The sequence below is a fragment of the Microcebus murinus genome, chromosome 1 (assembly GCF_040939455.1).
Source record: "Microcebus murinus isolate Inina chromosome 1, M.murinus_Inina_mat1.0, whole genome shotgun sequence".
NCBI classification, from domain to species: domain Eukaryota; kingdom Metazoa; phylum Chordata; class Mammalia; order Primates; family Cheirogaleidae; genus Microcebus; species Microcebus murinus.
This window is the reverse complement of record NC_134104.1, coordinates 126,910,026-126,923,866: the sequence shown is the minus strand read 5'-3', so window position 1 is coordinate 126,923,866 and position 13,841 is coordinate 126,910,026. Positions and strand designations below refer to the sequence as shown.

Sequence of the window (13,841 nt, the reverse complement as noted above, 5' to 3'; positions counted from 1 at the left end):
GAATTTGAAAACCACATAAAGCACTTAGAAAAGTGTACAGAACTCTTTACAAAAACTTTCTAGACCCCCCCCCCAAATCTCCCTTTGAACTCAAACACAGATACAGAATTTGGTCCTCGCCCTGGAATTATATAGTAGTATACTTGGCATGGTAAAACTTCAAGAATGAAGCAATGTAATTTATAAAGTAGCATATCATAAATTGCACATTAAAGTACTGAAGACTTGTATTCCATACAGTCTTATATATGTGAACAATATGTGAACAATTTGACACAGGAAAAAATAAGATAAATTTTATTCATTGTAGATTACTAGATGTTTGCAGTTACCCCTCATGAAAGTGCTGCAAAGGAGATTGCCGCATGTGTGTATCTTTTTGAAGCTAAGCTAACACTACCCTAATCAGCAGGACAGTTGCAAGAGAAGTTAGAGCAATACATGGGCATTTTGCTATAGAAATAAAAAGGTATATAAGTTATTTCTAAGAAATAGGCTATTTTGGGGGTTTTTTGTTTTGGGCTCTTGAAGCTGTGATGGAAACCAAAGATGTGATTCCTTATAAGTAAATGACAGGAATTTGAGCTGTAAGAAAGGAGAGGAAGAATCATACTTTATTCTTATCTATAGTTGTATATTAACGTTCACCTGTTTTATTCTTGGATTTGCCTTCCAGTTGTGTCAATTGAATAGCTGTGAGTAACCACATTCTAAATGTTTTAGTCATTTAAGAATGCAGATATATGTATCAATTAAAAATTCATTGAACAAGTATCCAAAATGGTTTAATTCATGTACTTTTTTGCTTTGCCCGTCTCTGGTTCCCTGACTCTCTTTGCAAGACCACTTAATTTTTTGAAATTAAGAATTGCAACCTATTTAATTTAGAGATATTTTTATACTTCTAAGAATAGTAAGTATTAGCATTTGTAATTTGAGAGAAATAGAAGTGTGTGAAGTAATTTGTTCCTAAGCTACATAAACATAGGCATATTAAACAATAATGTATATATTTTGTATTAGTCACCCCTCATTGTAGCAATGGAGTAAAAATTGAAAGGGAGATAAAAATTGTAAAAGATATTGTAACATTTTTAAAAAGATAAATGTCACCTAGGCATTTAAAATTGAGTCACTGATATAGTTGAAAATACAATCTAATTCTTCTATTGGTTAATTTGGCTATAGGAATAAGAGAACTTAAGTATTTGATCACAGGGTTTCTAATAAACTGTGATACATATTTGTAATTATACAACTTTGATTTCTCCTTAAATCTAATACTCCCTAAGGAAGTATGTGAAGTTTTCTTTTTTTAATTTTTCTTTTGTCTCACTTTAACCCCACAGATGGTTATATTTGGTTTCAACTTTTACAGAGAAATACCATCTTAATTAATTTTTAAAGAATTTCTTCTATTCTGTACTATTTGATGGTATCAGAAATTTGGAATTTTTAATTTTTTGCTATGTATCAGAATCTCATAGAATTCTAGCTGAAGTTATTAGGAAAAGGCTTATGTAAGGTAATTATAGCCATATCATATAAAATTAGAAGTAAATAGATAAAAACATATAAAACCAAATTATTTTTGTTTTCTTATAAAAATTAGATATAAATAGCTTAATTAGTATTTATTAAAAGTCTCAAGTATCACTATTTTTATATAAAATTATATATACAAATATTGTTTAGTGTTCTTATTAGCTGCTTATGTCTGCTCTGTGACATAGATACTCATTTTCCTGGCCGTACAAGTGTGAAACGCACTTCTAGAAAGAGAGCCTCACTGATGAGGTATATCTAATCTAAAGTTAAAAAATAAAGTATGACTATATGTTTCAGTCAAAATAACTATACTTAACCAAAACTATAGATATCTACTGGGTTTTTCACACATTTAATTTTAAAATGGATTATTTTAAATAGGAATGAAATGTGAAAATGTAGTTTTCAAAGTTTGTCTATACTATTTGTCATAAACATATACAAAGGCCGGTTAATAGCAACAATAAAAGAACAGTAGAGCTTATGAAATTCTTAAAAATGGTATTTTAAACTCATAACGTTACCTATGAGACAGTTACCAGACTGCTACACATTTTCTCTTTACTTTTTGGGGATTTGTGATTTCCATTAAGTTTGAAAGATTTCTACTTTTTTCAAGCTCAACTTTTGCTTTATACATTTGTGAACAAAGTTTGGTTATGGCCTACTTATAGAACTCTAAAATTCATTTGAAAGCTTAAAATTTAGATTTTACTGTATTATATTTTTAATATATATTATTTGCTCAAAACTTAAATTTTACTATATAGATTTTTGGTATTTTAATATATAATATTTGCTCACTGTGCTCAGTTAATAAATTGTAAATTTTACATTTTTTTACAGTTACTTGAGAAAATGATCACTGTTCATATTATTCTCAAAAGTACTGTTTTCTGAATTTCTGTTTTGTTTCTTTCCAGACGATGGGTGCGGCTGCTGTTTGGACGAGAGTTCCCCCTGCAGGATCTTCTGGTGGTCTGGGATGCCTTGTTTGCAGACGGCCTCAGCCTGAGTCTAGTCGATTATATCTTCATAGCCATGTTACTCTACATCCGAGATGCCTGTAAGTGTTAATGACCTTGCCTACATTTGACTAGGTGGTCCTGATATTTTAAAATGTTTTCCCTTTCAAATATACTGTATATTTTATTATCTGATTTACATATACCTAAATTTTTATAGTAGATAATATATTGAAATTTCAAAGAAACATACAAAACATCTTGTTAACCATGTACATATTGGGAGATGTGAGTGATTTTATCCTGAGAGAATTGGAATATTCTTCAGAACCATTTTTCTAAAGACTTTACTCCTGCTTTAATCTTCTCATTACACATATTTGTATAATGCATATATAAAAGCCAGTATTTCAGATATGTTTAGAGCTCCACCTTCTGACAGGTAGGGAGTATTCAAGGATATTTATCAGGAGATTGGAGCTGTTTTTATATTAAAATAGAATCAATACCTTGCCATTAACAATTAAATATTATGTTTAAAGATATTTTAACTTCTTCGTAGTTATATTTTAGCAAAATACATTTCTCACAGTACCTAATGGTAAATGTGTTCCCATCTCCTCAGATCTACATTCAGGGTATTTGCCATAACCAGAAAGCTACTGCCTATCTTTTTTGAATAGTCTGATAGTCCTCAGCTTGAAGAAAATATCAGAGCATGTTTTAAATTTCAGAATACCTCAAATGGTTTCCTATTCAGAGAAATAATCAAATCCTTACCAAACAACATTTGTAAGCCTAAATATAATTATGAAAGATTGCACAAAGTGATATGATTTAATTAGGAAATAGAAAACTATTGTAAGAGTAAGACTTTGTCAGAAGAACATATACTATTTGAAGTTATTCGTAATCGTGACTATTAAATTGCTACATTGGTCTCTTTATTTGTTCATTGAATACCACTTGTGCCAGATGCTCTTGTTATGCCCCTGGTAACAATAGTATTTAAATTTTTAGATTATACTTTTTTGATTTCCCCAAAATTACTTAGGATAAATAAATGACAGGAACACCACATTTTATCCAGAAATTGTAGATTTTGTTCTGTGCCTTGAAGGTCAAATGGTTTGAGTTTTGACAGACAAAGTGAAAGTTTCTTTCTTCTGAGCTGGAGCTAATAATATAAGAACATGAAAATCATATGAGGGAACATCTGGAAAGTAGAGAAGGATGATTGGGTAGATTTGATAGATACTGGATTTTAGGAAATTCAATACTAATCTCCCTTTTAAAGTTGTATTTTTTTAAAAAATGTAAGTAATAAAAAAGAAAAGGAATGAGGGATTTTTTTCACTCTTTTAGGAGAAAAATGCTGTGAATAATATTTTGACAAAACTTTCCAAATCAAACAGCTACTAAAGTATATTCTGATTTTCTGTAATTATAAATAATTATCTGCCAGGTAGGTGGCTCACGCCTATAATCTTAGCACTCTGGGAGGCCGAGGCTGGCAGATCGCTCAAGGTCAGGAGTTCAAAACCAGCCTGAGCAAGAGCCAGACCCCATCTCTACTAAAAATAGAAAGAAATGAATTGGCCAACTAAAAATATATAGAAAAAATTAGCTGGGCATTGTGGCGCATGCCTGTAGTCCCAGCTACTCGGAAGGCTGAGGCAGTAGGATTGCTTGAGCCCAGGAGTTTGAGGTTGCTGTGAGCTAGGCTGATGCCACAGCACTCTAGCCTGGGCAACAGAGTGAGACTCTGTCTCAAAAAAAAATGATAGGTGGTAGAAAATGAGAAATCTGGAACAATCCCCAGCTCAGAGGCTTGAGTGGTTCATGTTTTAACTTGGATAGAAAATATAAGGTTATCAGGTTTTAGGAATGTAAATGATTAACTGAGTTTTGGCCATGCTGAGTTTGAGATACCTATAAGAAATCATAACTTTATGATTTTGCAAATAAAACTAAATGTCAATTTTAAGGCTACAGATTTAATTTTGCAAATGATTAATAGGTATGTGTTAGTTAAAATCATAGCAGTGGTTTCCACCTCCTAAGAATAGGGTGATCATATATTGTAGTTTGTTTGGGATAGTCTTGGTTTACACTCGCTAGCCCTGAATAGTAATTATTAATACAGCCCTTTTTCCCTCTCAAAGATGTCACATTAGGATCATAAAAATTATATGGTCCCCCTACATAAGATGTGTACATACAGAAAGAGACCATGAGCAAAGGTGGAACTGCATTTAACATCAGCACTTAAGAGTCACCAGAGGAGGAAGAGCTTGCGTTGTAACCCCAAAGAACTGTTATGTCTGAGCCAAGTGGGGGAAAAAAGGTCAGGAGTACTGAGGTACCATCATGCAAGGCTGGAAAAGTCCACTCGGATTTGGTGCTGTGGAGGGATAGTCACTACCTTTGCCAGAGTGGATTCAGTGGAGTGGTAGCGCAGAAGGTGGATTAGGGTAGGTTGAAAGAAGAGTGACTGGACAATTAACAATTACAATAGCCCTTTCTTCAGCTTTTTGTTTTTTCTTTAATGTATTCATTACTTTTTCAACTAAAAAGACAAATAACAAAGAATATGAAGAGGGCATATATAGAGTTATCTTTAAAGAAAATCAGCTGAGTAGGGAAGAACAAAGATGTAGCTAGACGGAAAGTGCAAGGGCAAGGAAGTTTGGCTGGGTGGCTTTAGAAAGAGACCAGGGTATGTTGGAGGCAGGGCAGAGCTGAAGGAGAGGTTTACTTCTCATACCAGCCTGAGTTCCTACTTCAAGAACCAGCACTAGTTTTTCCCTCTAGATCTATGTTCCGTGGGTATGATCTATGAAAAAAGAAAGTGTCTTGTTTGTTTTGAAGCCTTTACTTTTTTGTCTCTTCTTCACATCCCCCACTCCTCACCCCATGTTCCCCAGGAAGAGACAGGATTTTTGTCTGTCTTGGTTTCCCTACTGTACCCCAGCATCTGGAACAGGGTCCCATTTATAGTAAACCACCAGACAAATATTTTTTGAGTGAAATAATTGAGGAAACAAGGGCCCAGAGGCAATAGAAGAGAGCAGGGTCTGGAGTCCTGTGGAAGACTGGCTGTGGAACAAGAATGAAAAACTAGTGCTAATCTGGGAAGAGAACACTAGGCTGGTTTCAGAAGTATTAGATCAGTTTATAGGTGGAGAAGAGAGAAAATGGTGGAAATTCATGTCTGATAAAGGAGGAAGCAAGATTATCTGCTGTGGATCAGAGTAGGGTTAACGGTTTGGTGGGAACGACTGGGAGACATGGTAAAGATGGCTGACCAAGGACCAGGACAACCCTGATGGAGCTGTGGAAGATCCTACAGAGATAAGCAATGACTGCAGTGCCAGACCTCATGGTTGTGGTTTTTCCCAGCAGTGATCAGCAGTGGAGGCAAAATAAAAAGGAGGTAGATTGTAATCTAGGCTTCAAGGTAGGCCCACCTCCAAATGAACTAGGCAGGGCTAAAGGGAAGCAGTGGGGTACAGGGTGTTGAGTGCATTTTAAGACAGTGATTTAGTATGTGTAAAAGGAAGAATGCCAGGAAAAGACTAGGGAGAAATCAGAGTATCAAGGGATTGGAGGTAGGGCATGAGAGAACTAAAAGCATAAAAGGTTGTGGTCAGACAAGAGGACAGGAAGCAGTTCTAGATCTGACTACTAGTATTAAAGTAAGTGAAGGGGAAAGTAAGTCAATTAGAAGATCAAGGGATTATGTGGAAACTGGAATTTTTGTTTGGTTCTCCACTTCACCCAAGGATCATGTTAGGAACAGATGTAGAAAGAACTGTGATGATCCAGGCATCATAGCCTCCAATAAATGCAGAACAGTGACCAAAAAAAAAAAAAATAGCTTTTATTCAATCAATCATTTATTCAAAGAATCAACCATTCATCCAGGATTTGCCAGTCATCATGGTACATAAATGATGACAATGATGAAGGGACATGATGGCAGTATAGATACATGGCATTGAACTCAAAAGAAGAGTAGTTTTTATGATTTTAGATTCTGTTTAAAGTGTATTAAGCAGCAAGAGTAACAATTTTTAAAAATCTTTTTGAGCCAAAAGAGTGGGCTACTCTGAATTTGAGATTGTCTTCATTCCTAAAAGTGAATTTAAAAGTCTCATATTATTCTGCACAAAGTCTGCTAGAGAAATAAGCACTTGCCAAAGACTATCCAAATGTTCACAGAAGAGTATATGCCGGTCTTGCGTTCGAGGGTATTGGCTGTAGTGAGTGTTGGTGCTCAGAGACAGTTGTTCGAAGGCAACCTGTGTAGGGAAACTCAGAAAGATGAAATCTTACAAGGGTCCAAAGTACTGGACTAAAACTACTTTTTATGGAGGATATGACTATTTTATACTTGGCTTTCTCCAATACTGAACAGAATAAAAGTTTTGTTGTTTTTATTGTTTATTTATGTTTTAGTCCTCATTCTTCCCCTCTTGTTTTCTGGTTCATTTGAAATTCCATTTTGTATGTTGTCAATTTGTACCAGGAAAGTCTAGCATCTTCAAAGAGTTGAAGATGCTGCAGGTGGTAATTATGTATTTTTTCCTGCATGCAATAGGCCCTCAACAAATATTTTTTCAGAGCATGTTGTATTTATTGAATGCCTTCTGTATGCCACATGCCTGGCAAGGCCCCTGCATACACATTGGCTTTGTTTTCAGTGAAGTACAGTGAATCATGAGAAAGCCTTAAGGTTTCCTTTTTTGTTAAGCTCATTATTTTTATTTTATATTTAATCTATTATTTTTATATCCCATTTTATAGTTAAATATAAGAATATATGCCTATTTCCAAATATTTACTATTCCTTACATTATACATATGAGGACTTTTTCATTGTATCTTTGAGGCTTCTCTGTGGCTCAAAACATAGTTGGCGTTCATAAGCCATCCACAGTGTGTCTCCCTTGACTGGTATATGCAGATGCCCATGTCATGACATTCCTGCTAGTGTAATGCAGAAAAGTATAAAATACAGTGGTAAAGAGGGAGGCTTTCAGTTCACACTGGCCTGGGGGCAGCACTTCCTCCCCCCTTCAGGAGCTCTGCAGCTTTGGCTTTGTGGTTTATCCATTCTGCCCTACCTCATCCACACCAGGGAGTTGATAATGCTTTTCCTTCTGGGGAATTAGGAGCACTCATGGAATGTTTGTAAAATACATGGCAAGTTTCCAGGCATATTACAGGTGCTTAATAAGTGATAGCTATATAGTCTTTTGATTTTAGGGAAATTAAAGGAAATATATTTAGTTTTGAGATAGTTATGTTTTATTACTTTGAAAAAGTATATCTCAATATGGAATTAAATAATTTGTAAAAAGTGTATGTATTTGCAGATGTTACAATTGTAGTTATTAGTTAGTTTTGCATTATCTTAATATATAAATTGTTGATCTACATTGCTTTAAACTTTCTCAAAACAATTACTTTCTCTGTTTGTCTTTACCACTGTCACTATTTTTTTGTTTGTTTGTTTTTACTGGGGAAACTCATCCAACTCGCTAAGACCACTCTGCAGCAGTTGTGGGCCATTAAAGGTAGAGACAGAGAAGTCAGCTCAGCTTCATGTGGAGGTAGCTATATTCATCAAGGATGAATTGAGCAGGATAGGGAAACATACCACCTTGCAACTGTACCACCCTTGCAGAAACTCTATAGAGTAAGCATTATTGTCTATAATTTATAAATGGGAGAAATAGTTTCAGTGAAGTTAAGCCACTTACCTAAATTCACACAAGAGGCCAACATTCTAATCTACTTCTGATTTCAAATCCATTGTTTTGCTAGGTACCACTTACCTTTGTTTTTAACCTTCCCTGAATCAGATCTTCAGAGTATGGGTTCAGTATTTTGTAATTTTGTTTTAAAAGCATAAGCATACTTCATTTCAAACGTAAGTAGACACCAAATCTCAGATTTTTAAAAAATCTTCCACTTTTCCCCCAAATGCACTGCCTTGCTCTGATAGAAAATATTGAAGAAGGTACAGTATTATAGATTAGTTTTTCATGTTCAACAGAAGTTTACTGCAAAGCTCAAAACAATCTTATTCTATCAGATCCCTGTTAGTTTTTAAACCAGCTCGTATAAATTGGGTACCTACTCTAAATTGGGCATAGTTATTCAAAAGAGGATTTAATACTTAGCATATGTAATTACAAATTAAGAATATTCTAAAAGCACAGATTTTCATTAGTAAATTAGAAATAGCATTACCTGAAGGCAGGGGGCTTATACTTATTCCCCATTATATCCCTAGTGCCAGTGCCTAGCATTAGTCTCTGGATATATGGTTTTAGTAGATGCCCAGGAAATATTCATTGCATGCAGTGATTGGATGGATGAATGGATGGATGGATGAAAGATAGAATGTTAGGTCCTTTATTTGTTTTTCAAATAGCATATTAATACATTATTTGGCTTCCCTTATTTGGCTTCCCTTCTATTTTATATTACAGCTTCTGATAGCTTTAAAAGTTCTGTCAAATTATAACAACATAGGATTATTGCTCTGGTCCCTATCCATCTAACTCTATATCTATATCAAGCTATTCTAGAAATTGGCTTATACTGACCTTCAGGCCACTTGAAACTAGAGTAGTGATATTAATTAACTTTATTGTTTAAAATCACATTTACATCCATTTTGTCAGTTGATTTTAAAACATTGGCCTTTCAAAACAAAGCCTGGTATTAGATGGTATGCAGAACCTGTAGCTAGACTTCTAAGTTTCAAATTGTGCTTCTCCACTGTATCACTATGTAACTTGGCCAAGTCACTTAACCTCTCCAAGTATCAATTTTCACATCTGTAAAACAGGGATAATAATTGTACAATTATAAGATTGTCATAGAAATTAAATGAGATAATTTAGATTACGTTTTTAGCATGTAGACTGGCTAGAGAAAGCCTTCAATAATTCGTTATCTTAGTGGTGGTAGTAGTAATAACTGCTTGATATTAAACGTCTGCCCTTCTGAGCTTTAATTTTCTTCAGGACTTTGTTTTTTGTTCATCTCTGCGTCCTCTCCTAGCATAGGGCCTGTCATGCCTTAGGTGCTCAACAAATAATTATTAGATTGAATGAGGTAGACAAATACTTTTTTTTTATCAAAAAGTTGTTTTCCAAATGACTAAACTTAAGCTCACAGAAGTTACCCGGACAGGTTTGGAATATCTGCTATAAATCAGTCTCATATACTAAGTCATTTAATCTTCAGGCAACTTTATGAAAGGTTCATATGGGGTCCGAGGATTCAAACCCATATCTTTGAGTCCTGAGCCTAGAACCCTTTCTACAAAATTCTCCTGCCTCTCTTACAGGATATATAAGAATTCTTTCTTGGTCAGTTACTAATATATAATAAATAACTTTTTGAGTTACAAGATGAATTGATGATCTAAATTGTCTTGTTAGATCTGAAAACTGTACATGAAAACATTACATATTTTCAGTATCCTAGCTTTTTTTATTTCTAGAGAAAAAAGGCCAACAAGTAACTGAAGGTAAATATGAAAAAATGGACAAATAAAAAGAGTCTAAACAGATATTTAAAGAGTAGGATAAGTGAGTACTTTACAAATGAAAGCAGATGTATGAAATTACAAGCTGTCAGATCAGCAATGGAAATGAAGATGATAAAGTGGTTCCTTACATAGATTATAATTATTCATTTCGCCCTGTCCTGTCTCCTTTCCCCATAGTGCTCATGGGGGGAGCGGTGGGAAATTATAGCAAGAAACAGGATCTCCAAAAGCAGGCAAAAAAATCTAAGAATTAAGGGTATTTCTAATCACAAATAATTGTTATTTTTAATTTGTGTTGTTTATTTTGAATCATGGTTGTTTTCCTATGGAATATTTTTTAAGTACCAGATTAATGAAAAAGATTCAGTGACAGCCACAGGAAGTTGTAACTGTAAAGTTTCTTCACAATCAGTGCTGTGGAGGCAGTCAGTGTGGTTCACAAAACAAGCATCATTAATGGGCCCAACTGTGACAGCAGTGGAAGATAGATTGCCAAGAAATAAAGTAGTTTACATAGACCTGCCTGAAAAGATTTGTTTAATAATTGCACTCATAATTAGGTTGATTTGAAAAAAATTTAAATGAAAGTCTACAGAACACAGACTTATCTATGAAGATTTTGACATTTTTCTTCCAAGAAATACTGCATAGTCTCTCCCTAAATATCTTATTACCTTTAGAAAAACAAATAATTAGAGGAAATTCTATTTTCTTTAATTTTATATTATATAATATTTATATATACAAAAGAAAAAATATAACATGTAAGTTGTAAAGCATAATAATCCAGGTAGATATTGTTTTATGAAAAATTTCAACTGGTTCTTTTCCATTCATAAGGTTTTTGTGACTAATTTCTAAGCAGCAAAGCTGGAGGCATTTAAACACAACCTTATAAATGGCAATAAATATGTGTACTGCTTAGAATTTATTTATATTGCATATGTACACACATATCTGTATCTGAAGTTCTTCCTTCCAGTGCCCCCTGAGGATAAGTACTAATATATTATATTTCAGTTAACAATACAGTGTACCATTTCAAAGGCCATTTGGTAGTGATCCTTGCTCCCTACTTGCTTTTATCAAATCAGTTGAGTTATTGGTTTGCTTTCTTTGACTCTCAGTTGTTAGTTTTTATATTCTCAAAAATGCAAAATATTTTAAATAATACTGCATCTTAATTATTTTTTCCCTCTTATTTAGTGATATCTAGTAACTACCAGACCTGTCTCGGCCTTCTGATGCATTACCCACTCATCGGGGATGTACACTCACTGATTCTTAAGGCTCTGTTCCTTAGAGACCCAAAGGTAAGCTTTCCTAGTAGGATATGCACAATTTTAAGTTGGGTGAGAAATTGGCTTCTCTGTGTGAATCTAAGAATTCCTAATGTAGAATTTGCCTACTGGCAGATAAATTGCTTATTGATAGTATTTGCCTAAAGTTGTAGGCCACAATTCAAATACCTCATTGGCCAGCAACTTAGCAGGCAAATTAAGTGGACATTGCTGTGAGAAACTAGTACATCTGTCTCTTGTCCCTCAGAAGATTGTTCTGTCCTTCTGCCTTCCTCACAACTCAAGGAAATAAAGTTGAGAAACTACCTCTCTTCATAGGCAAACTTCATTATCATTTGTACCTCTGACAAAGGATGAGTAGAGCTTTGGAGGCCATGTGAAGATCAAGAAAGTAGATCTATACAAAGGACTAGTTCTATAAGAATGTATATAGTGAAACACTAAATTATTTCATATTATGAATATACATTTCTTATTTGGGAAGTTAAGAGTGATCTAATAAAATAAAGATTTAAACAGACTTTAATGCTGATTTCTTTCTCTGTTTGAGCGCAAAGCAATTCACCAAAATTTTCTTTACACTTCAGAGAAAAAGTGTGCTCTTTTACAACTAATGTTATATTTCTTGAAAATAAGAACATTTAATGATCTAAAAAAATCTGTGAATCCTTGCTACTTTTGAGCCAAACAAAAATATTGGATGAAGTATAAGAGAGAAAGCTTCAAACACGAGTATCAGAATGCCAAGCATTGGATGGTAATCCCAGCCTTTGGCTCTTTGGCAAACCTCCCAACAGTCATGTTGGCAGTTGTCGAACTGTCTCTGAGTCAGTCAGTCTGTCTGTGGGTTCCATTGCCAAAGCTCTGTCTGATCAATTTGGGCCTCCAAGTTTAATGTAAATTTAGATTCGAAAGGATTTCTGTCCTTTCCTTGGTTGTTGACTTTAACCTTTGAGTATATCTTCTATTTATTCTTTGATTGATTTAAAATCATTTACTGCCTTATGCCTGCATCCATTTTCTGTAGAAATATGAACTTTTACATCATTTCTGTTATACAAAGCAATTTCATTAAGTATCAGAAATACAAACCATAATTTCTCTGCATATAAGGAAGCATACTTTTTTTCTGATAAGGCTTAGGAGTCTAATTATGAAAATCTATAAGTTCCATATCTATGTTTTTATGTACATATGTATATGTAAGTTGTGTGAGTATATACTTTTTTACCCAAAAAAACCCAAGATGATAAAATATCTATAAAAGAATAAAGAATAAGATTGCTGGTCAATGGGATATGTGTTTTGATCTATAAACTTAAGACAGATTTTATCAACTTAACATTAGGAATTTTTAGAGTCATACAGAGTGTAAAAATGGATAAAATAGCAATTTGAATTTTCTACTTGCATGATTTGTTTGTTTTAATTGAAGGAAGAAATGAATGTTACCAAAACCTATCAATCTTGGTAAGTTTTCCCTAGCTAAATATGACTGATCTTCCTATGAATTACTCACTCATCTAGTTTCAGAATTCTTTATACTACGTCCATCATTGTTTATTAATGGAATCTAAACAGCCTTTCATGTCAGTGTGGTTTTAATAGAGTGTGTTTTATTTCAATAAAGTAGTATACATAATACAAGAGGATAATGAAGCAAATGCTACAAGCATAAAAAATATGGATTCGTTAAGGTTTAAGAAAAAATATAATAGCATAAGTATCTAAAAAAGAAATGCCTCAGCCTTACATGCAGAGTCTTACCAAGTAAAAACATGATCAAGATAATGGACCTTCAAGTGGTATTTCTGAGACTTAAAAACTTGGGCATGATGGGGGAGTCATATTTCAAAGGCTCATTAGAGCAAGTTCATGAAATGATAATTTATAGGAAAAGCAAAAAAAAAAAAAAGCTATATAGCCTCAGAGGGTTTTCAAATGGCTAACCCAGCAAAGTGGTAGTTATAGTTAAGTATATATGTAGCTGACCCACTGACATCATTTAATAAATTTCAGATGATAACTAAAATCACTTGACATATGTGCTAATGTAGGTCCCTGGCAGTGTAGTGTTTTGCAAGGAGCCTGAGTTAGGAATTGAGACCCTATGTCAAGCTTTGGCTCTGCCACCACCTGTCTTTCTTGCTTTGGGAAAATCATGCTTGCTGAACCTTGGGCTTTCTTTTGTAACATTAGAAAGTTGAATTAAATTGACTCTAATGACCCGCCCAACCAGAGCATTCTTTGTCTATAAGGAACTGACATCTAATGAACTAACAAGATCCAATCCAGTGCTGCAAAGGTACAAGTGAAAAAAAATACCAAGTTTATCTATATTATATAAATCAATAGGTAGACAGAATTTTCAGTGTTCTTAATGTCACTTATAAAGCCACAAAAGAAGCCATTTATACTGAGAAGAGAAAAGAAGGAAAAATGATGGTAGTACCC

At 34.0% G+C, this 13,841-nt stretch overlaps 1 protein-coding gene across 6 annotated transcripts in view; it reads left to right on the top strand.

Moving 5' to 3' along the window:
- TBC1D5 (TBC1 domain family member 5) overlaps positions 1-13,841 on the top strand; it is a 529,649-nt gene that overhangs the window by 396,097 nt on the left and 119,711 nt on the right. For all 6 annotated transcript variants that reach the window (XM_020289588.2, XM_076005553.1, XM_020289677.2 and 3 more), the window contains 2 exons: positions 2,472-2,614; positions 11,293-11,399. In XM_020289588.2, coding sequence (XP_020145177.2) covers positions 2,472-2,614; positions 11,293-11,399 — 250 coding nt within the window. The remainder of the gene's footprint in view (positions 1-2,471; positions 2,615-11,292; positions 11,400-13,841) is intronic.